At 51.0% G+C, this 23,005-nt stretch overlaps 6 protein-coding genes across 6 annotated transcripts; 4 read left to right on the top strand and 2 right to left on the bottom strand.

The window, feature by feature from the left end:
- Positions 1 to 1,267: 1,267 nt before the first annotated feature.
- On the top strand, positions 1,268 to 3,506 carry VTN77DRAFT_4418 (uncharacterized protein; the record flags this gene model as incomplete). Its single annotated transcript, XM_069420475.1, has 2 exons — positions 1,268 to 1,706; positions 1,780 to 3,506. 2 exons carry the CDS (start codon positions 1,268 to 1,270, stop codon positions 3,504 to 3,506), a joined length of 2,166 nt encoding a protein of 721 aa, XP_069277811.1.
- A 369-nt stretch (positions 3,507 to 3,875) lies between these two features.
- On the top strand, positions 3,876 to 4,552 carry VTN77DRAFT_4417 (uncharacterized protein; the record flags this gene model as incomplete). Its single annotated transcript, XM_069420474.1, has 4 exons — positions 3,876 to 3,878; positions 3,938 to 3,997; positions 4,114 to 4,196; positions 4,285 to 4,552. The coding sequence occupies 4 exons, from the start codon at positions 3,876 to 3,878 to the stop codon at positions 4,550 to 4,552; spliced, it is 414 nt and encodes a 137-aa protein (XP_069277810.1).
- A 238-nt stretch (positions 4,553 to 4,790) lies between these two features.
- On the top strand, positions 4,791 to 7,460 carry VTN77DRAFT_4416 (uncharacterized protein; the record flags this gene model as incomplete). Its single annotated transcript, XM_069420473.1, has 3 exons — positions 4,791 to 5,540; positions 5,611 to 7,021; positions 7,075 to 7,460. The coding sequence occupies 3 exons, from the start codon at positions 4,791 to 4,793 to the stop codon at positions 7,458 to 7,460; spliced, it is 2,547 nt and encodes an 848-aa protein (XP_069277809.1).
- A 6,289-nt stretch (positions 7,461 to 13,749) lies between these two features.
- On the top strand, positions 13,750 to 16,292 carry VTN77DRAFT_4415 (uncharacterized protein; the record flags this gene model as incomplete). Its single annotated transcript, XM_069420472.1, has 3 exons — positions 13,750 to 13,852; positions 14,059 to 14,172; positions 14,341 to 16,292. 3 exons carry the CDS (start codon positions 13,750 to 13,752, stop codon positions 16,290 to 16,292), a joined length of 2,169 nt encoding a protein of 722 aa, XP_069277808.1.
- A 1,112-nt stretch (positions 16,293 to 17,404) lies between these two features.
- VTN77DRAFT_4414 (uncharacterized protein) lies at positions 17,405 to 18,740 on the bottom strand (the record flags this gene model as incomplete). The annotated part of the gene is made up of 3 exons (XM_069420471.1): positions 17,405 to 18,142; positions 18,234 to 18,452; positions 18,582 to 18,740. The coding sequence occupies 3 exons, from the start codon at positions 18,738 to 18,740 to the stop codon at positions 17,405 to 17,407; spliced, it is 1,116 nt and encodes a 371-aa protein (XP_069277807.1).
- Positions 18,741 to 20,041: 1,301 nt separating this feature from the next.
- Positions 20,042 to 22,376, bottom strand: VTN77DRAFT_4413 (uncharacterized protein; the record flags this gene model as incomplete). Its single annotated transcript, XM_069420470.1, has 2 exons — positions 20,042 to 21,970; positions 22,038 to 22,376. The coding sequence occupies 2 exons, from the start codon at positions 22,374 to 22,376 to the stop codon at positions 20,042 to 20,044; spliced, it is 2,268 nt and encodes a 755-aa protein (XP_069277806.1).
- Between the last annotated feature and the right edge of the window lie 629 nt (positions 22,377 to 23,005).

Here is a 23,005-nt window from a genome sequence, read left to right as displayed (position 1 = left end):
ACACGATCGGCGGGGTCTCGTCCCCAACAACCCGACTCGGAAGTTACCAGCACCGTCACACACCTGAAAACGGCAGTGGCGGGTGAAAAGTTTGTTACTGAGAAAGTTACCTAGGTACGGAGTAGGTAGGTCCGTTAGGTATTCTGACTGAGTTTTTTGGTGACTCGGTATCTCGCCCATCCGCATCATGGAGATCAAGTTTACCTAGGTACAGTACTCCGTACCTAGGATTAATATCATTACGCCGGCATTTAACATGCCAACTATTGCATTGACTTCGGCGGTCAAGATACAAAGCGCACGAGCTCTCTTACGTGAGAAGGAATCTGAAACGAAGGGGCTTCTTATATAAAAAAAGGGAGGCAGTCATGAAATCTGTCACGGATAGTCGAGTGGAAGGGCAACCGCTAGGTTGGCGACCCTGCTTAGGTAATCGCCAGCGAGTAAGTGTGCCCGGTTCGAATCATGGAGTCGCGGATGTACTCGTGTGAGCAGTCCACGATCGCTACAACGCGTTAAGCAATGGAAGTGACCCTTGAGGGAAGCAATTCTGCAGAGACACTTCCACTCTGTGATGGCGGCACCGGATGACACCTTCTCGTACAGGGAAGCCAACCGTTTGGTTGCACAACCACTATTCTTTTCTTTTTTTTTTCTTTTGGTCTTCTGCCCTGCCCTTCCTCGAGAGCTGCATCCGCGCCAAAAAAAAATGAAAAGAGCAACTTGGCATAAGTCGTGTAACTACGCTGCGTAATAATTATTCTGAAGAGTTTCAAAGGCAAATGTTGGTATTTACACCAGGACCTGCTGAGCCCCACGCTTTAATTTCAGCGTTATGAAGAAAAAAAATACTTACAGTAGCATTTTAAGGTCTAATTGACACCAGAATTGTTTAATAATATTCTGGCCGGTGCAAGCAATCTTAAAAATATCAAGCCTAGAAGAAGAATCACCACAATTGATTTATTGCTTAAATTTATTGCTTAAAAACGAGGATTGCTATGGCGAGGTTTGGTTGTGGCTGCATTATTATTACTGGCGTCAAGTGTGGTTTTCTTGGCATTCTCAGGCCAGACTCAAACTGCGCAAACTCTACACCGCCCGCGAAAAACTTCCCTGGTTGATATGGGTCCCGTCCAAAAAAAAATTAATCGGCAGCAGTGCGATCGGGCACAGCTCGTGTACTGTGTTCTTATCTTTGCCTCCAATTCGAAAGGACAATCGGAATTTTCAGATCTGGGAAGAAGACACTCGAGAACATTATACGATGCCTGGAATAAAACGCCCTGTTGAATCAGGCGACGATCGCGATGGGAAACGGACCAAAGTAAAGGATGCGGCTGCTCCGACAGCGACGAAAAGTGCCAAAAAGAATTATATTCCTCCGGCTTTCCAGAAAAAGGGCGTCAACGTTGCAGCACGAAAGTTGAACAAAGAGAAAAAGGCCGCAAAAGAACGCGCAAAAAAGGATGACAAGAAGAAGAATGACAAGAAGAAACACCACGAGGAGGATCAAGAGGAAGACGATGAGGAGCTCGATTCGGAAAAGGACTCTGACTCTGAATCTGAAGATTCGGACGTAGATATGAACAGTGAAGAGGATGAAGTTGAGGACGAGGAGATTGCGAGTGAAAAAACTAGCAGCACGGATAATTCTGCTGCAAAGAAAGGATCCCAGGCAAACGGATCTGCTGGTGCTGGAAAGAGTGCGACACCCTATCTTTCCCCCTTCTTTTTCTGCTGCAATGCCTATTCTCATACTTACACACCACTTGTTAGGTACATCTTCTCGCGAAGCGCACGCCAAGCAAAAAGCCATAACGAAGGAGCGCAAGGCGGCAAAGCCAAACGCAGACTTGATCGTTCGGTCGAAAAAGCTGTGGGAGCGATTACGTCGCAAATCTCATGTTCCGCGGGAAGAAAGAAAACAATTGATTGCTGAGTTGTACGAAATTATCACTGGACGAGTGAGCGATTTCGTCTTCAAGCATGACTCAGTGCGGGTCGTTCAAACGGCATTGAAATATGCCACTCTAGAACAACGGAAGCAGATTGCGTACGAGCTCAAGGGGAAATATAAGTCTTTGGCCGAGAGTCGATATGCAAAGTTCTTGCTCGGAAAGATGCTGGTACACGGAGACACGGAGATCAGAGATATGATAATTCCTGAGTTCTACGGAAACGTGAGGCGGCTAATCAGACACCCGGAGGCGTCTTGGATTCTCGACGACATCTACCGGACTGTCGCCACCAAGGAACAGAAGGCCAATTTACTGCGAGAATGGTACGGTCCCGAGTTTACGATCTTTAAGGAGAGCGGATCCAGAGCTTCAGCGGATTTGTCGCAAATCTTAGCTGAACATCCTGAGAAGAGAGCGCCCATCATGCACGATCTGTACGAGCTCATCAATCAGTTGGTGCAGAAAAAGACGACTGGATTCACCATGTTGCATGATGCTATGCTGCAATACTTTTTGAACGTGAAGCCTGGTAGTTCTGAGGCCAACGAATTCATTGAGCTGATCAAAGGAGACGAAGAGGGCGATCTCGCCAAGAATATGGCATTTACGAAATCGGGCGCAAGATTGATGTGCCTTTGTCTGGCTTACTCTTCTGCCAAGGACCGCAAGCTGTTGCTACGGTTTTACCGTGACACCATTAAGATGATGGCAGGCGACGTCCACGGGCATATGGTCATATTGGCTGCGTTTGAGGTCATCGATGACACCAAACTCACTTCCAAGGCCATATTCCCCGAGCTCCTGAACCAAAACCTTGACGAATCCGCACGTCATGACGAACTTCTGCTTCAGGTCAACGATCTCACGGCGCGAATTCCCGTCCTCTACTTGTTTGCGGGAGAAAAAGTCAAGTGGCTGCTTCCAGAAGTCGATCAAGAGATCCTGAAGGAAATTCGTGAGATCAGGACGCAGACCTCGAAGAAGGAGCCGTCTCTTCGGCGCCGGGAGCTCATCAAAGCGGCGAGCCCGACTCTGCTCGAATTTATCGCTTCGCGGGCAGAATCTCTCATGGAAACCAGCTTTGGGTGCCAATTTGTTACGGAAGTACTCTTTGATGCAGACGGAGACAAGTCCGCTGCGTTGGCTGCTGTTGCAGTTGCAGCCAAATCCAAGCCCGAGGTTAAAGATTCCGCTTTCATCGGACGGATGTTGAAGTCGCTTGTCCAGGGCGGCAGGTTCAACAATAAAGATAAAGTGATAGAGAAGGTGGATCCACCACTTGGGTTCCACTCTTTGCTCTATGACAACATCAAAGATGACATTATGTCATGGGCTGTGGGGTCCCACCCTTTTGTGATTGTGGCGCTGGTAGAGTCGGACGACTTCGACAAGAAGAAGAAGGAAGAGTTGCTGAAAACATTGAAGAAGAACAAGAAAGCCCTGGAGCAGGCAGCTGCGCCTGCAAAGGAATCTTCCGAAGATGGAAAGAAGAAGCCCAATCCTGCCAGCAGCGGAGCCAAGCTCTTACTGGAGAAGCTCCAATAAGCGAGCTCACTGTGGAGATTCATTGAGATCTTTGCTTTTGCATGCCTGCTAATCGGATTCTTCTTGTAGCATTCTTCGATGCGTTCTGTATTCTTGACTAGAACTCTTCGCGTTTTCTGTGTTGTCGACGTCCGCCTATTCTGTAAATAGATAAAAACAAAATGACAGGCTTGGTCTATCTCTGAACAATTAATTAATTGCGTGCTGAACCGTAGACACAGGACTGAATGGAAGATTATCGCTATTGCTTGCTAAAACGACTTCTCTATCTTAGCCAAGTTAATCGCTTCTATGTCAATTATTAGACTCGCAGTGTCACTAGGATTGGGGCCAAGTGAAGAGGGGGACAAAGAGAATCAATAATGCCACATGGTGTTATTAAGAGAGATGACCGAAAATAAAAGTGCATATATAGTTGTTATTAGGTCCAGACAAATGGCCAGCAGGTGGGGGCTGAGAGCGTTGACGGGCACACGCCGCACACCCCGTACGTAGGTAGTCAGGGGTAGTTACTGCTAAAATGCGCTGCCCCGCAGAAAAGCACTAAATATTGCGAGATAATACTGAGTAGGTTATCATTACGGGTAAATGTCAAATACCCTTGCAGCCTGGGATTCCCAAACAGGCTGAGGAAGAGTGGCTGTTCTTGAAATTTGAGCTGCAAGTCATCTATCTCTGTAAATTTTCCGAGTAAGTTGCGAGTAATTCCTCTAATTTAGAACCCCTGCAACGTTTTATTCCTTCCCGTTTATCCATGTTTCCACCTAACTTAAATTAGTGAAATTTTAGCTTGGACGGTTTGTGGAGATCGGCACCAACTGATCCCTACCGCTTTTGGCCACAGGAAGAAGTTGACAACATTCAGGGACAAGATGCGCGCTCAGACCCGGCAGGGCATTCATCACTACTGGTGTCCCCTCCGTTCTGTGTCGCCAGTGATCCTCTGCCATGCAAAATCAATCGCCAACATTCGCGCTCTCACAAATCATCGAGGAAATTCCTCCCATTGTCTCCAAGTTCCAGAATCCTTGAACAGCCACAGCTAATCCCTCAGCCGTCATGATGCACCTCGCCATCGCTTGATCGCAAAATCTCGCGCACAAACTTCCCCTCCCCCTTGCAATCAGCTCCCGATTCCTGACCGATCGCCATATGTTTCTACACGTCGACAGAGACAATTAAATCCGGAATCAAGGCGCATAGGCGTGATCCAACTTGTATCTCAGTTTTGCCGCCCTGCCGCTGCTTCTTCGTGTTTGAATCTCCGCCCCCCTGGTTCCCATCATGATGACCACCCATCAAACTGGTCCGGTAGTCCTTTCAAACAGATTCGACAATGGCCAGTACAGACAGCAAAATGGCGATAATATTCCTCAGCAGCCAGATTTGCCTGAGGTACCTCCTTCACCGACTTTGACCAACCCGGATATGATCCTACCGTACGAGGGAGAGCGCCAGTCGTCCACGCCGTCTCCACCATTCCGGTTGCCGTCTCTGTCAGATATGCAATTACTCCACGGTGGTCAACAGCTCTCGGGGAATTATCAAAGTGGCTTCAATCATGGTGGGGAAATATCCAATACACAAATTGGGGTGGCCGTTTCTACGCCCAATCGACCTCCGCGCAGCAAGTGGACATACGAAGGTCATGCGCCCGGTCGCCCCTTATCAGATATAGGAGAGGAGGATTCTCAGTCATCTCCGCCTGGTTCGAGAGGCTCAGATTGGAATCCCCGTGCTGACTACGGCCAAGGGAGGAATGCTGAAGAATCAGAAACTTGCAGCAGCGGATCAAGCTCCACAATCAGCGCGAGAAGTCATCGGGGAAGATGGGATAGGCACGAGAGTCGCAGCCTCGAGGGTAAGCGTGATGGATCAAACGAAGACCATATCGTTCAGGATAGTGTAGAAGCAACGCGGGCACAGACAGGTGCAGCATTGCTTTATGAGGGTTCCCACGATGAGGACAGTTCGTCTGCAATCCTAAGCAGTGAAGCGGAGAGGATTTTGGAAAATGCGAAAAGGAGATTGACCGTACGTTGAGTACCTGGCAAAGCAAAAACAAAAATTTTTTACCCACGGACAGCAGCTAACACAGATACAGCTCATGGAAGGTAATCTTACCAGAGCCCGTTCATCGATCCGTCTTACTCCCTCACCTTCACCTACTGGTTCTTTGCTTCCCCGACCTCAGCCTGTAGGAGAGCTCTACAGATCGATAGCTCAAACGGATCGGAGGAGCTCAATCCTTCGACCCCGCCCGATCTATAACGTTACACAGGATGCGGGCAGCAATTCCCACTCGAGAGTTTACAGCGAGACACATCTGCCGTCGACCCGTAATTCAGGTCCGCGGGCTTCGGAGTCGTTACAAACGTCACGTTCTTTAAGTGCGTTGGGATCCACAAGCGCGTCTAGTTACGAGGCAGATGATGGCTCGTTTCGATATAACTCCTCCAGGAGTCTGACCGCTCGACCATCATCCGCATTTTACCACCCAACCCTCAATTCGCTCAGGGAAGACGATGGGCGCAAATCGCGCCCAAGGGCTTCCTCGCCTAAGACTTCGTCGAGACTGGGCATTTCAACCAGCCGCCAGGTCCCCAAGATAACCACGATGGAAGAGTTTAATTCTGTCTATCCCTCCGAGGGCCCACCGTCGCGCGCTCAGTCACAGCTGCAAGTGCGTGATCTCCGAGATCAAGCGGAAGGCCTGAAAACCAAGATCTCCATGTTAAAGCTAAAGACGCAAGAGGACAATCTTCGCCGGCGAAGCTTGCAGAGCTTACGCACACCGAGCCCATTCACCGACGCTGAGCGATGGTTCACCAGCTCAATGGAATATCGGGAGAGTAGCAGCACCCCGAATTCAAATTCTGGACACGGGTGGAGTCCGAAGGAGCAGAAGGAGGAGTCCTCCTCGCAAACGCGCGAGGATGAACAGCCCACCGACCAGCCGTCTCCTGAGAAGAGTCTGGCGCATGAGACTGCCAGGGAATCAGGTGACGATAACGATGACTTCAATTCTGTCGTCGAGAGCCATTACGAGGACGCTGAGGAGGGTGAATATTACAATGAAGGGGACGGGTCTTCAGGTTCGGAGATAGATCATTATGCACCCAATGGGATTTTGAATGAGCCCTTGGACGATGAGGATGACGAAGTCTATGAGGATTTGCCGCCGGAATCGACGCCTCATGAGGAGCGCGAAGACGCATTCGATTACGAGAATTTCTATCTTCATAGCGCCCTTGGAACCTTCACACAGGCTAAACTGCGACGTTCGAGCTATAGCTCGACGGCATCGGTAGAGACCACGCGGCCTTTCCCCTCATCGACGGATAACTCTCAGCCTGGAGCGTTCAGCAGACATTCGCGTACGAACAGTTCCGACTCTGTTTCCACAGCCGCGACTTTTGCCACCGCTACAGAGGGGGCTTATGGGTCTGACGACGAGCAAAACGCTGAAGATGAGATCGACCGGGCCCTCAATTGGCCTCAAGTTCCCAGAAACGGTATGTTTCTCATCCTATTGAGAGAGATTTCATATGACTTATCCACCCAGCAGGCGTATATTCGCAACAGCAGAATCGTCGGACAACCAACGGAAGCCGAGTCGGTCAGATGCGAAACTTGACAGTGAATTCTATGAAGACGACCGGAATTTTGACGCCGCCTGGGTCAGCCGTTCGAGAGACGTCTGGCTCAGTTACGCAAGTCTCCACCTTCCTTTCCTCTCTTGGCCCAGGTAATCCAAGCTCGAGGTCTTCCTCTGGCTTGAATAATGACGACACCCAGCTCTTGGAGCAAGTCTTCCAAAGCCTGGGGAAAGTCTGTACAGAGTTGCAGGAACTGACGGCACCTGGTGTTGATGCTGATCCAAAGACTATACGCACGCTAAGGAGGCGACTGGACGCTGCCAGGCGTGTCCTGGATGGCCAGCTTGACGCATGATGAGGTCACTAGCTATGAATTAAACGGGAAACTTGCTTTTTATTCATCTTTCTCCTGTTTACTTTGTTATTATTTTTTCCCCCTTCTCTATGTATTCGCTCGACCTTTTTGTTTATTCTTTTTATTTATTCTTCTTGCTTATTTCCCGCAACTTCCCCGGAAGTCGTGACTTTTTTGATACCCCCAATATTCTTGATTTGATGTTCTTCTGGTCTGGTGCACAAATAAGGCTATTTTTGTGTCAGACATATTTGATTTGACGTACTTGATTCTGTAGCCAATTTTTCGTTATGGCGGAATGTGATAATTATTGCTGTATTTGACTACCGGCTAGTGCTACAACAGTTATAGCTAATGAATACCACATACTACTACATACCATGGGTTGGTCAGCAAGGCTGATAGTGAAATGCAGATGCAGATGCAGATGCAGGAAGTAGATAGATAGGGAGGTAGGGTTACTCAGGTGAGACCTTATCGCCCTGTACCACCCCACCTACCTTGGTGTCATAGTCCGTAATGCATCCCAGGTGTGTAGCAGGCGGTTCACTCTTGCCATACATATGAACATAGTACCTGTATATCTAATCTATGACTCATCACTCACCCCATGAAGATACGTAGGTAGATAGATATGGATCGGTATTGATAACCCACATATACTGTCTACTGTCTACTGTCTATTGTATGACTGGATGAACACTTTGGTATCGCTGGGATTGTTGTCTTATTTCTGCAGTAATGATTTATAGTTTTGCTCTTTGCCATCTATCTCCCCAAGGAGTCTGAGCTGGTGACCCACAGATAGGTAGGTAAATAGGTATATGTATTTTGAACCTTTCTTTGTCTTGTTTTGCTTAACACTCGATATGATGTTTTGTTTTGGATAGTTCTGTCTCTGCCAGCATTCTCCTACTCTATGCTCATAATATGCTAAACTTAGGATATGTTAGTAGTCACTACCTCCAATCACTGCCTACCTAACCCACTTAACTATTCAAACCACCTGTCGCGACTCGACTCGACTCGCCTCGCCACCAGACGTCTGAGACAGCGGAAGCTAATGCACCATGCACAATGCGCGCCTGACTCGGTTTTCGAATTATCCTAACTAACTAAATCCACTAATTAACTTACTGTCACGACTTGGGAGCCAGTACAGGGAAAAAGCAATCTAGACATCAATCGTCCTGATTCGCTGTGTTGTTTTGAAACCCTTGAATCCAGACTCCAGCCCGGTAGACTGACTGAGCAGTTCTTTCTACCCAGTAGTTCTGGTCTAGTCGATTGATTAGGTATGTACATACCTAGATAGATAAAGATGGCTGGCTGAAGGTTCGTCCATGGATACTATACTATACAGGACATGTATGATGATTCAGATCCGAATGTGGACTTTCACTGGTTGACGCGCCAAAAAAAAAGGAGTAAGACCACGTGTAACAGCAGACAGACAGACAGACAACAGAAAGAAGGCTTTATTTAGATTGTTGTCGTTTTCCCTGTTTTTTTTTTTCCTGCTTTGGCAGGATTTCCTCTTTCGGACGAGGCCTTCCTGAAAGTATCAGGTAGGAAGAGACGCGAACAATCGACTGAATCGACTGATCGACTGACTTGATTCATCCCAGCCTTTCTTTTTAGGGAATGGATTACTAGAAGAGGTAGGTAGGTATGTGGCGCAAGAAGGTCTGTCTCCTCCGTTGGATCTGACGATGGCGTTCTCATGCTTACAAATCATTATTATTTCAATCTGAGTCCTTCATTCATGTAGGTACTGTACAGTATGTATGGGTAGGTATGTCATTTATTATCATTCTCCAGGAATGAGGCGCAGCTGAGGAAATCACTGATTGCATTGAGGGGTTCTACATCATTCATTCACAACGCTCGTGCATTACTTATTATTACTTAACCAAGGACCCAGGTCTGCGTCCCGAGCGGAGAGTGACATTCCAGATGGAAGCTCAGAAAAGTATGGAAAGAAAGGGTCCTTAGGTTTCTGGATCGATCCGATTTGGAATACCCGAAGATGAATAAGACTAATAACTACCTAATACCTAATAATGCATTATGCATTCTGCATCCTACCCGCTGCGACATAATTACACTTCAGGCAAGTGAGGGATGCAGAATAATCAATCAATGTCGAGGCTTGATGTGGGGGTAATCAGGCTATGCATGCAGGCTGACCTCGATGTTTTCTCCTATTGGAAGGATGGTCAGGAAATCAACTGGCGCGAGGATGGGGGCTGGGTAATTAATTAATGCAAGCAGTGAATAATCATGATCGCTACGATATAGGCACGGGGTCTGTTTTAGCCCCTACCAAGGCTCTGAACAAGTTTCAGTGAGTGGTAAAGTCTCCATACTCCATAGTCTTGAACCATCCGCTCCAGCCGTTGGTCCGTTCGGAATGGTCTTGCTGCAGCCTGCAAGCCCAGTTTTCGCTCCATCACGAGGATCAAACGTCAAGAGACTGACGACGGTCCTTGACATTGTGATTGGTCTGGTGCTGCAGCCAACCTGATCAGGCTGACCATCCTTCGGCTGACCTCGCCCCTCCATGCCTGGGGAAGAGTAGACTGCAAGTCGACTCCCTTCGATGCACGTCCACGGATCGACCCGTAGACGATCTACGACGCAGCAGATGCGACAGTAACTAACGTAGATGCCAGTATACGGACCATACCTTAGCTTAGCTTAGGTAGGTATCATTGTTAGGTCTATATACGGAGCACTCCATACTCAATATTACTGACAGATAGCCGGTTGGCTATACTAATTTCCCAGTCCAGAGGGCTTGGACCGCAGAATGACGTCTAGTTCCCGCCTGGCGTCATTATTCAGCCTACGTTTTGTACATCGAAGTCATCTGAGATAAAGAAAAGGTTCGGGAGACGACAGCCTGATGCTGATGCATTACACAGATCAATCCATCCTGTCGAAAGGCTGATTGCGACCGGCCCAGCATTTGCATGAAGATCGTGCAGATGTGGCATCTGCAGCCTTGCTCCCGAGGACTGCTTCTTCTCGTGGCATGTTGCCAAGAGTACCTCTGAAGAAGTTCCTCTCGCACAATACTAAGCCAGCAAAAAATCCTGCATATGCCATATCTATACCCGTAATGATAATTGCGGATAGATTCCAGCACTATTCGGCCCGTGTGCTGCCGATGGGCGCTTATATTCCTTGGAACCGGCGATGCCGGAGACTGGACGAGATGACTATATATACTTACTATCTATGGAGTATTAATAATCACATATTTTAGCCCTTCTCGTTTCTCTTAAAGAATCTTCGGGAATTGCTGACGTCCTTGCTGACGACGCGCAGCACATTCCAAGTGATGTAGCTACCCAGGTAAGACATTTACGTACTAAACCACTACGGTATACCCGTTTTGGCGTCGAGATCCTCATCCGGAGTAGCGTCCAACTTTATCTAGCGTCTGCAGTCTGAATGATGAGAAGACCGGATTTTAGGTCGTACTAGGTCGATATCGTGAAAGCGATGCGCGGACCGTTAGATGATCGCCCCGGTACAACTCGAACAGGCGGGGGAATCAATCCCTTTGGTCAGCCAGTAGGCCCAGTTCGGAGTTGTACAGGACGATTTAGTCCCTTGCCAAGGATACGTACAGTACGCTAAGATAGTGCTATGTACGGAGATACATCCCATCCATCGGGTGCATGTCCTCATACCAGCCCTATCGACAAACTGGAATGAGTTCTTAGCTCGTGGTGAGTTATCTATCTATTTGAACCCCCCTAAATCTCGTTCTGTTCTATCGCGTCATCCAGAATGCGTCCACGCTGAGTGGCTCGGAAATCAGCGAACCATGCGCACTCGGCCCCGTGACCGGTGATAAACGAGGGGCAGCAGGGATCTCGTGACCCTATCCTAAAGTGGAAAACGCCGCGTCTTCCATCCCAATCTACCTAGGTAGATAGATTCATGTGGAAGGTGCCGCGGTAGCGATGATAGATGGGAAGATACCATGATAAGGGCCTTTGTAGTAACTGGCCATGTTTTTGGCATTGATACGGACAGTAAATGTACAGGGTATAGTATGATGATAATCAAGGTTATCGACTTCAAAGAAGCTTGGCCCTGCGGCCCGGGAGCGTATGTATGTCGTTAAGGATGATCAGCGACTATGTCGATCGCTTGAAGCACAGGCCAGTTCGACAGTTGCGTCAACAGCGTCCTCGATAGACCTGGAGACAGGGGTCAACGACGACGCATTCTATCGTGCTCTGATTGTGGCATAATGAGGCATAATTTTCTCACCCCCCTCCCTCTCACGACTGATCAATATTAACGATCATATTAATTGCCTGACTAACGGTGACTGTACACTCATCCAATGGAACGAACCCTCTGGAGACACTCCCTCCGGCTCGTCTGTCCCACCAACCATCATCTGCCTTTGTGACTGCAGCCCTGTAGCCCTCACCCTCTATCGACTAATGCTACTCTAGGCTCCTGCTACTCCTTCCTCATCGACGATCCAGGTTTCCTGGCAGGCTGCCACTGTAACAATTTTCCGACGCCCTCGATCCGGCCAGTATTTACTTTTGGGTCATTTCCTAGGTAGCTACGAAAGTAAATCCCCGCTTGAGAGAGTTTCTGAGAGAGAAACTCTGGAAGGTTGGCAGAAACGGCTGGTAGAGTAGGCAGTCAACCAGCTTGCCATGGCCTGGTAGCGTGCCGGCCCTTCCTAAAGGATAAAGCCAAACGGGAGTCTCTTGATCGCTCGTGTCCCACTCGAGAACTCGAACGAGAAACCCCTCAATCAGACGCGCCCTTGGCAGACCAGCCCATCCATCCAGGCGCCTCTCCCTCCCTTCTTTTATCTCTTTCTGGCCCAGTCGGCATGCGACAGCGTCGAGCAGCCGCCCTGTAGCCCCGCAGCCAACCACTCATATTTTCCAGAGGAACACGACCAGTTCGTGTCGAGACGAGGAAGTTGGAAGAAAGAAAAGAAACGATAGAGGAGTGGGATCGCTGATTCGATCTGTCAATTTGAGTCACATCTGGTCATCTGTGGTCGACCAGCGCGTCTGTGTTGCGCCGCCAACAGGGTGCGCGTCTCCAGCAACAGCGACCGCGACTGCCTTGAGGGTCCGACCGGATCCCAAACATCGCACCTTCTTACCCGCGACCACCGCGTTTCCCTTTACATTCTTCTTTTTTGGGCCAACCACCAGGCCGCGTCCCGCCGGCTACTCTCCTCCTCTAACCCCCCCCCCTCATGCCATCTCCATTGCTTCTGACGCCAACGAGGTTGTTTATCTATCTAATCTTAGCCGCCTTGACTGCGCGAGCGCTTCTTTGTTTCCTCCGTCCTCATCATCCCTTCCTTCCCCCCTCCCTTCCCCCCTCCCCCGACTTCCCCCCCAAAGCCAAGGGCCAAGGCTTCTAAGACAACTTATCGTCAGCTCCGCCTGGATTCCCCTTCGGGTGTTGCCTCTCACGCGCCGCTTCATCCGGCTCGTCCGTCTGCTCCAATCACATCCGCGTGGCGCTCAGCCATCCGCGAAAAGAAACTCCTGCTACCCAAGGTGCCTTTCACGGCTCTTCCTTTTGCTCTTCCCAGTCAAGTCTGTCAGTCCAGTTTCCCAGACAGCCTCAACGATCGCATCCGCCGTGCACCTCGCTCCCGCGACTGCAGCTGGCCTTGTTTTCTTTTTCCCACTCTCTGCAACCGATCCCATCCCGCTTTCCCCCCCCTCCCTCAAAACAACCACCCCTCCCCACCCATCGTTCTCAAAGCTTCTGATTTCCCGAACCCCCAGTCCCTGCATCGACCGTGTGTCAGTCCCTCTCCCTTCTGCTCTTGTCGCTTTACTTGTCGCCCTACCCGCCCCATAGACGACTTAACTCGTGCCGCTCTGACCGCTCGGGCGACCGCGCAGCAACGACCAGGAGCCAGAAGAAAATTCACTCCCGGCCTCAGCCTCTTGTGGCGGTGCCAGCGCCGGCAGCCCTCGCCACAGTCTTTCACCAGCCCCTCCCTCTTTCGCTGAAAGCTTGGCCAATTTGCAGTCGCGCTTCATCGTGTCCGCCATCCTACTTTCACCTCGGTCTTGACCCTGCATGCGACGCCCGCACCATCCATCGGTGATTTGCCTGCGTCCTGACATCATCACCATCCTTTCCATCGACCAACTCTCCGTCATCGTCAATCCCCGATTGCTTTCGTTAAGGCGCTGACCGCAACCGCGTTCTCCAACGCGCGACCCAGGCCTTTACGGCCTTTGTCAACTCTGTCGATCCGTCGCCCACCATGTACAGCACTTCCCATTCGGTCTCCGCTCCAATGAACGGCATGGGGGGAGATCTCGCGGATGGTTCTGGGACCATCAATCCCGCTGCATTGAACACTACCGGTATGCTTTTCTTTCTCCGACGGTCTCGTATTTGCGACGACGATCCAAAAACATGCAAGGCCCCTTTCGCGGACGGCTCTGCGTGGATGAGGATCGCGCATCGCAGGCTAGCTTCGCAGACTAGCTTCCTTTCCTTGCCAACGATGTTTTTTTTTTCTTTTGCCAGTCGAGAAATGTTTGATGCTGATTCATCTTTGTGTCGCTAGCTCCGCTTTCAACGCCCCCCGTCTCAGCGCCAAACACCAGTCCACGAGGTGTCAAGCGTAGTCGCTCTCCGGACCAGTATGGAGACCTGACCGTGGAAGGAGAACACGAAGATGGTATGTGTACACAATCGCTCCTCCTGCCTTTCGTTGATGGCCACAATTTTTCCCATGATGGTGTGTTCTGCGCGATCGGTCGCGCGGCCGGCACGCGCAAGAAATCTCTGTCCTTTCCCGGGATTTCCGGCCCAGATTCATAGCTGACGTACTGCCTGATTGGCGCAGACGAACAAGGTCGCCGGAAACGAGGGCGACCGCCAAAAACCCCCCGCCCGTCAGGAAACGGCACCTCGACTACTTCCTTCGCGACACCTCAACAGGCGTCAACCGTGACAGCTCCGGCTCAGACACCTCAGATGTCGTCGCAAACGCTGCCCCAGCAGAGCGACGTTTCCCCGCCGCAAACATCTCCTCCTGCCAAGACGACTCCAACAAAGACCATGGTCAAGGCACTGCCGACGGTGAGGGATCACACGACGGACCAACTCAATGCCGATGGCGACGAATACATTCCCAAGGAATTTGATGAGGCCGGCGAGAAGAAGGTTGATGCTCTCGGTTACCCGCAAGATGGCAGGGAATACAAATGTCGGACGTTCCGCGTGCCTAATCGTGGCAACAAGCTCTTCATGTTGGCAACCGAGTGCGCGCGCGTCCTGGGATATCGCGACTCGTATCTGTTGTTTAACAAGAATCGGTCGCTCTACAAGATCATCGCGACGCAGGCCGAAAAGGATGACCTCATTCAGCAAGACATTCTGCCCTACTCGTACCGTTCCCGCCAGATCGCCATCGTGACCGCCAAGTCGATGTTTCGACAATTCGGTAGCAGGGTGATTGTGAATGGACGGCGAGTGCGCGATGATTATTGGGAGAGCAAGGCAAGAAAGCAGGGCTTCACCGAAGATGATCTCGCGGGAGAGAAACGACCGGGGGCAGCGAAAGCCCGGGATGCCGCGGCGGCGGAAGCCGCTGCCAATGCGGGACTTTTACCGACTCTCGGCCATGGCGACGTCGTCTACAGTAACGCGATTGAAGGGCTACCGCATGGACTTCCACCCGGTCTTGCCGGGCCTCATGCCGTTTCGTTGGCGCCCCTGCCCATGATCCACCTCACACCCACCACAGATGATCCCCGGCTCCGAGAATACAGCAGCATCCCACGACCCAGGCAGGAACTCGCGGGCCAACCATACCAGGACCGTACCCAACCCAGCAGCGCGACGGAGATTATGAACCAGGCGTCACACACGGCCGACTTCAACAAGATTCTGAATTCGCAGCGCGCGTTCAGGCATAAGGGACTCGAGGAGTTTTACGCCGCTCAACGAGACATTCCCGTTTCCACCACGTCGCAGCCTCAAGTAGGGCAGATCGACGCCACGCCTGTCGTCTCTCAGGCGTTACAGTCACCTCAGATGCCGTCGTCATCGGGTCTGATCAACCCCAGCCAGCAGCCGCAACAGCAGAATCTTCTCGCCCAGCCGACAACGATGCTTACCCCGTCGCAGGGAGGCTACTCTCAACAGCCACATCAGCAAACCCATGTCGCGCAATCTCCGGTCCGGGGAGTCCCTCAAGGCATTCGACCGGATGTCCTACATCAGCGATCCTCCAACCCTGCGCTATCGTCTGCTACTTCAGCTCAAACACCTGCGTTCGGGTACCCGTCGCAGACGCAACAAATGTGGGGTCAGCCGCCGCCGCAACCGCAGCCGTCCCCAATGACTGCCTCTCCGCATATGGGGATGCCTCAGTATGCGTCGCCGATGCACCCTCAGCAGCAAAGCCCGTCGCCTCTTCCTCACCAGGCCCAGCAACAGCAACCGCACCCGTCGCAGTCACCTCACAATCAGCCCCGTCTAGCACAGCCGATGCCACAGTCCCTGCAAATGCACCCGCAGGTACCGCAGCCTCAGGGCATGCCGTCGCTGGGTTATCAGGGCGGGGCTGCTGCGGCGGCGTATTCCAACATTGGCAATCCCAGGGCAATGTACACCTCTGCGCAAAATCCCAGCCAACAATTTTTGGCCGGAGCCCACCAACAGCCGACAGGGATGGGCTTGGGGATGGGCGCAATGCCTGGTTGGCCGTCATCCGCTGGTGGGCATATGCAGCCTGGCCAACCCCAGCAAGGTCAGTCGGGAAGTCCATTAGGAGGATGGTCAGGCTATTAGAGCGTTTTCTCTCATCTTTCTTTTTTTTCTGTTGTTTATTCTTTTCTCGGTCCCACAGAGCGGTGTTCTTGGATTCGGCGGGCATCTCATGGATGATCAGAACAGTGGATTTGCTTAGGGTTGATTTCACGCACATGGTTTAATTTCCTTTTTCCTTGTTGTCGGACTCTCATATACCCCACTGGCTTTAACGTTCCTTGGCACTTGCATGGAGGGTAATCGTTAATGTAATCCCGATTGACCCTTACTGCTATACCCAGTTGTTTCTGTTGATGGAAGTTGAGGTTTATCTTTACGGCAGGCGGATGGGTGAGGGTCTTCCTGCATTCGGGCCGGCGACGTGGTTTTGCAATTCTGCTTGCTCTGTTGTCTGTATGTCGAGTCTGTCAGTCTACGGCCGTCGTTCTATGCGAGTTTATTCATGCCTTTATCATCATTGCCTTCGAGCTAGCCTGTTTTGTTATTTACCCATTTTTCTTCCATTCTTACTGGTCACGCCCCTGCTGTTACCCATTGATTCATTTCCTTTTCCACCTTCGTTGTCCATATTTATATTTACGCCAGATTATGGTCATTCGCAATCCAATCAACTTTGTGGGAGTGGTGTTTAGTGTTTTCCCTTAGGCTCGGTCAAGGTCATGTGTCAGATCTGGCAGTGACTGGGCTTTTCTTTTTCAAGAGATACGAGAATTGCAATGTGACACGCTCGTGATCGTTCCCCTTTCTTAACTTTCTGGAGCATAAGAATGGCACATTTGGCTCTGCATTTATTAAGATTATTGTCTGATCGGTGCGGTATCTTCACGTTGGTTTGGTTTAGGTTTTCTTGGTTCTGCTATAGTAGGATCATCGTGTTTGTATTGCTTTTTTTTGAGACCCCTTCCGTACTTCTTATATACTGTTTTGTGTTACGGTTAGCCTTTGCCTGCTATTCCATCAATTGAACTCTCCTCTTCATCATCGACATGTTACTGGCATTATCGTCGTAGGCTTTCTATTGTAGGAAGGAACTATCTTCTTATCCCCTTGTAATGATATTATTTGCTCCATTAATCTACATCTCATCACTGTCAACAATAAACAAATACTTTGTTATTTAGACTCAGGATCAACTAGTTGCACCCGCTGGTCGGAACCAATGGTGTTGTCACTGGCGCTGCTGACGACGGACACAGACACGCCGAGACAGAGGTGACAGGCGGCACGGTACAGTGCGGGCTCGTCGTCCAGGGCTGCGTCGAGGTCGTCGGCGAAGGACGGTAGATGGTTTCGGCCTTGACAAGCACGGGGATCACGGCGCCGGTGTTCAGGCTGAAGGGCTGATGGCCCAGGACGCTGAGTATCGAGCCGATCTCGCCGGAGTGACTGGTAATCGAAATGAAGAGGCCGTTATCCTTGCCTTCTTCCTTCGCGAAGATCTGGTCCAGCACCTCCAGCGAGCGCACCGCCTCGGACGAGTCCGTCTCCCCCGTCACCCCGTTCCACAGCTCGTCGCACTCCGTGAAGCCCGGCTCGATGGGCCAGTCCGGGAACGCGTCGTGGATGACGGTCCGGTTGCTGCGGCGGTCGCACGTGTGGATGCTGATGTTCTCGCGGAGTTTCTCCACGATCAGGGGCACGAACTTGGCGGCGCCGGCGGGCAGACGCAGCCCCGAAAACGTGATCTGGGCCGTCTGCAGCGTGCAGAAGAGCGGGCTGACGAAGTAGCTATCGGGAGTGTGGATGCGCTGCTCGTCGATCTCCTTCTGCCAGAAGTTGTGCGCTGTCTGGGCTTGGGCGATGCCGTTGTCCGTCAGACGGGCGTCGGACCAGGAGGCAGTGCCGTTGCCGTCCAGTTCGGCCCAGTAGCACTGTTGACGTGTCAGCGAGAGATCTATCTATCTCTCTATCTGACGTAACTGATTTTCTGTGTGTATATATAAAGGGAAGAGGTGAACTCACATTCCACGCCGGCGTCCCGTAGTAATCCTCCGCAGCATTATGCCACCCTTCCCCATGCCGCCCCATAAAGAGCACCTTGTACTCGACATTCGCGGGCGAGATCTCATTGAGATAGACCACCTGCCGATAGAACCGCTCCCACTGGGTCAGGCGGTTGGAGAAAGGGTCCAACCGGTCTGCGTCGTAGGTGCGGTTGAGGAGGCCGAAGTTTACCGCTGTCTGGAAGTAGGTATTTATTTGTTAGCGGGTTGATAACTAACGAGATATAGATCTCGGATACATGGTTTATTAAAATTCGCTCTCTCTCTTCAGTTAAAGAAAAAGGAAAGTGTTCAAGTTCTTACTCACATAGTCAAACGTATCCGCATCCGTCGAGTCCAGATCCTGGAGGAAATACCCCGTCACGGTGGAATAGTTCACGTATGAGTACGGTGACGACGACGCAGCAACGGCGGTGATTATCGCCAGACCAGCCAGAGCCAAGCAAGACTTGCGAAGAGAGGCCATTTTCTATTATCTTAACCAGCTGAGTAGTAGTAAAACTGAGTTTACCTAATTAGGTATGTAGGGATATATATATATACTCTCCGAACTGGAACTTGAGCTCAGCTCAACTCAACTCTGCACAATTAAACAACGAGGAAAGAAAGAGCAGCAGCAACAGACTGGAACGCCACTCCCTGACTTTGACTGATGAGATGAGCCATGATGCAGGTCCTAGCCCAGGTCACTAGCTCAATATATATAATGTCGTCCCGCGCCGGAGAGTCGTTGCTACTCCGCAATACCTAGTAACGACATTAACATGTTGGCGATGCTATACCTATGTTAGGTATTATGCTCTCGGCACCTACCTAAGGTACCTTAGGTACACCTCCCGTTGCAACGTTGACAGACCTGGCTCAGGCTGGCTGGTCCGGCCCACCAACCAGCACAGCACGTGGCTGGAATGGAATGGATGATCGGGTAGGAGACTAGTATGTCCCGTCAAAGTCACCCGCGTGGGTGATAGCAGACAGTTACCTAGGTACCTAGTTACTCCGGTACATTAGGTAGGTGCTTTTTTTTTAAACCTTAGGCTGGCTACCTACCTACCTAATCTATCTAAATTAGCGTTTATTTCGACTTCTTGACTCCTGGAATTAAATCATACTACTGCTAAGAAGCTACGCCAGCGACATGTCCTGACTCGTTGTACCTAGTTAGGTAGGACATTATATTAGAAAACACCACTCCCCAATTTACAGAGGTACTTGTTTGAAAGTCAAACTAGAGAATTGATTGACGTGAACATTCCTGTCCACATCATGTGTATGTATTAGTGAGATTAAGTGGCATATCGATAATACATGAACCAGATGCACCTAGCTCAACAAGCTGATCCGCAAATGATGACAGTCCTGACACCAAGAGAAAGCAAAACGACAGCACAGTCCGGAGAATACCAACCCACGAATATACCAGACCGTCCGGTTGCCAGAGACGATCAAAAGAAAGAACAGAAAAATTTATGCAGATCAGATCAAACTTCCCAGGCTTTGCGTAGTCCAGGTGTTGGCAGCACAGAAAGAAATACCTGGAAGCAGCCGGGTATATCCAAGTAAATATGATAATATGATAAAAGAAAGGTAAAAAAAAGAACGAAATATGAAACTAAATGAAGAGCCCGACGTCAAAGGGTCTAGATGTGCGACAACTCATATAGAGACACGTGAAATCCTGTGTAGTTACATTGCCCTTCCCTGGCCGAAGAAAATAGGCTGAAACCTGCCGGAGGGATCATTCATTAAAACGGATTAAGATTAAGATTAAAAGTCGCTAGGGGTCTGATGCGAAAACGTGTAGTTCTTGGGTTTCTGTGGCGGAAGCTGCTGCGCGACAGATCGGTGAGCCTCTTGCTGCTGAGGGAACTCGTGAATGTGGAACTGGGGCACTTTCTGATCTTCGTTAATGACCACCGTTGCAGGAGGAGGTGTATTCGAGTCCTTGGCGGTGCCGTATACAGGCGAAGCGTCTGTCATGGGCCATTGAGGCGCTGTCTGGCTGTCTTGGTCAACGTCTTGTTCATAAGTAACCGCCGGAACGTGCATTTGCATGTTTGACTGAAACGACGACGTATCGGGGGAAGGAATGGGCTGCATGTCTGCCCAGCTGACTCCCGTCAACGGTGCGCTCGAGCTTTGAGAGTATTCTGGAAACGACGAGTAGTGGGCCGGCGCGGACATGGGAGGCGCGAGGTTCTGATACTGGAATTGTGAAAGCAGGTCCACAGACATCGGCGTTGCCGGTGGGGATGCAACGCTGATCTGCATCGGCTGCGCCGTTGGGAAAAGTTGCCCCTCCGCGGGATGTGGAGCGGATAGACTGTATTGATTCTGATTCTCCCGAGGCGTCGACGGAAGTAGGTGCTGTAATTCTTCCGGAGTGAGAGGTGTCGGTGGTGCCAGATTACCAGCAGATGCAGATGTCTGCAACCTTCGTTTCGCGTCCGAGGACGTCGCCTCAGCAAAACTCGAGAAGCCAAGGGGGGAGCGCGGTGGTGCGGAGATTTTTCTCACACCAGCATACCGTGAGCCCAGGGCGTGAGACGATTTGGCGTGCCGTAACGGATGGACACCTCCAAAGCTTGGAATTCTGGTGGTTGGTGACATCGAAGATGGTCCTACCAAGGGCCGCGTCGAACTGCTAGTGCCGATGGCAGCTGGCCGGGGTCGTTTCCGACGGGCTGCAATGTCCAACTCCTTCTCAGGACGTCTCCAGACAGGGCCATCCATCTGATCGGGGAGCTGTTGCATGGACTGCGGCGGCGTTTGCACCGAAGTGAGGCCGATATTCCCCATAGATTCCGTGAGCTCCTCCGATGAAGACGCACGCCTCGCGACTGGATCTGCTGGGGGCTGCAGGGAAGAAAACTGGAGAGAACCATACATTGACTCAGAGCCTGGTTGACCCTCCGGAAGCGCATCTGTCTGCCCATGCAACTGTCCATCCCAAGCTTGGGATTGATGAGACAGCTGGGCGTTGCCAAAGGCATCCGTCCCTGTCATGTCCGGATTCTGTGGGCTCTCCAGGGGAGGGGCCGTGAGATGACCATCCGTAGAAGCAAACTGCATCGCGTTGAAACTGCCAAATTCAAATCCATTCTCGGGACTCTGGGACGACGTCCACGCGATCGAGGAATCTCGAGTGCTTCCCCATTCCGAAAAAGGGGCATTCAGCGAGTTCTGGGGCCCATTGCCGGCTGGAGGCAAGGTCGAGGTCGGGAGGCTCAAGGGCATATCAGAACTTCCTACAATGACGCTGCCGTCTGCCTGCTGAGTGAACTGATCTCGAGCAGCCACTGCCTGATTGAGGGCCCTTTGCAGGGAAGCGAAGGTTGCTTCTCGAGCAGCCTCACTAGATGTCCTTTGGTGTTTTGACTGTGATGACGAGCTGGCGGGAGTGTTTACCTGATCATTAGATGCCGAGGTGGCCGAGGCCTGTTTGGGAGTCGATGTTTGGTCCTTCTCTTGCCCGGGAGTGTTGTTCGTCTGGTTGTTCGTCTGGCTAGACGTGTCTGATTCTGGCTTAGGTTTCTCTTCTTCGGCTTTGGCTTCTTCAGCTTTGGCTTCTTCAGCTTCTTTAGCAGCTTCTTTCTTGGCCTGTTCCTCTTTCTCCTTCGCTTCCCGTTGCATCCTTTCGAATTCTTCCTGTCGCTTCTGTTGCTTGGCCTTTGCGCGTCGGTTCTGGAACCAATTCTGTAAACACAGTAAGCTGTTAGCAGGGCCGGTTAGCAATTCAGGGTCACTTCAGGTTCAAACCAACCGCGACTCGAGGAAGACTTAGATTCGTCTGCACCGCCAACTGACGCTTGATATTGCTGTTGGGCTTAGGATGAGCCTGGAACTGGGCCTCGAGAGTGTCGACTTGTTCCTTGGTCAGACGCGGCCGCGATAGATTCTCCGTATATTCTTCACGGTCCTCCATGATGGGCATGGGTGGTGCATAGTACTCGGGCATATCGTAAGGAGGGCGGGGGACGAGATAACCGTCCATCGGAATAGCCATAGCTGGGTGAGCCATGGGCGGCACACAGGCCATAGGCTGCTCAATGGGAATGCCGGCATGGCCGCCGAAGGGGTATGAAGGATGTAGGTAACTCATGGTTGTTGCTGTCTGATGTGAAGGGATATCTGGACGGGCAAAGACTTCGGGAGGACTGCACCGGTGGCAGCTGCGGCAACAGGCTCTTATCTCATCGGGGAACCATCGACCAACTCGAGCAGGCGAGAATTGACCAAGACAGGTGCGAAATGGTCAATTCAAAAGATAAAAGAGAGTTGTGTTTGACAGAAAGAGAGCAAGGAAATAGGTTGCAAAGGTTCCGATCGGTTGCCGAATGAGGGACAGACAAAAAGAGAGTATTGTCAGCGAGAGTGAAGAAGAAAGAGCGACTGATTGAGTGTTACCCCAGAAATGGAGAATTAAAGAGAGACAGAAGAACACAACGAAAGATGACTTGGGAAAGAGAGCGAGCAGAGAAGAGGAGACTGAGGGACAAGGCCAGTTCAGGCCTCGACGGTGTCGCTGCGGACAACTACTTAATGGGGGTATGGGGGAGCGAGACAGGCTCAAACAGCCATGATGGGGAAAGGAGATTTTTGAGACAGCTACCGAGTAGTTACCAATTACCAGTTACGAGGCCTGACCGTAACCAGCCGCTAGGTCGCGGACTGGGCAGCTTTGTACTCCGTACGGCGTACTCCGTACACCGAGGTTAGGTTAGGTGCCTC

The sequence above is a fragment of the Rasamsonia byssochlamydoides genome, assembly GCF_041956645.1.
Source record: "Rasamsonia byssochlamydoides strain NRRL 3658 unplaced genomic scaffold VTN77scaffold_30, whole genome shotgun sequence".
Taxonomy (NCBI): Eukaryota; Fungi; Ascomycota; class Eurotiomycetes; order Eurotiales; family Trichocomaceae; genus Rasamsonia; species Rasamsonia byssochlamydoides.
Note: the sequence above shows the minus strand (reverse complement) of the source record. Positions and strands in the feature narration are given on the sequence as shown.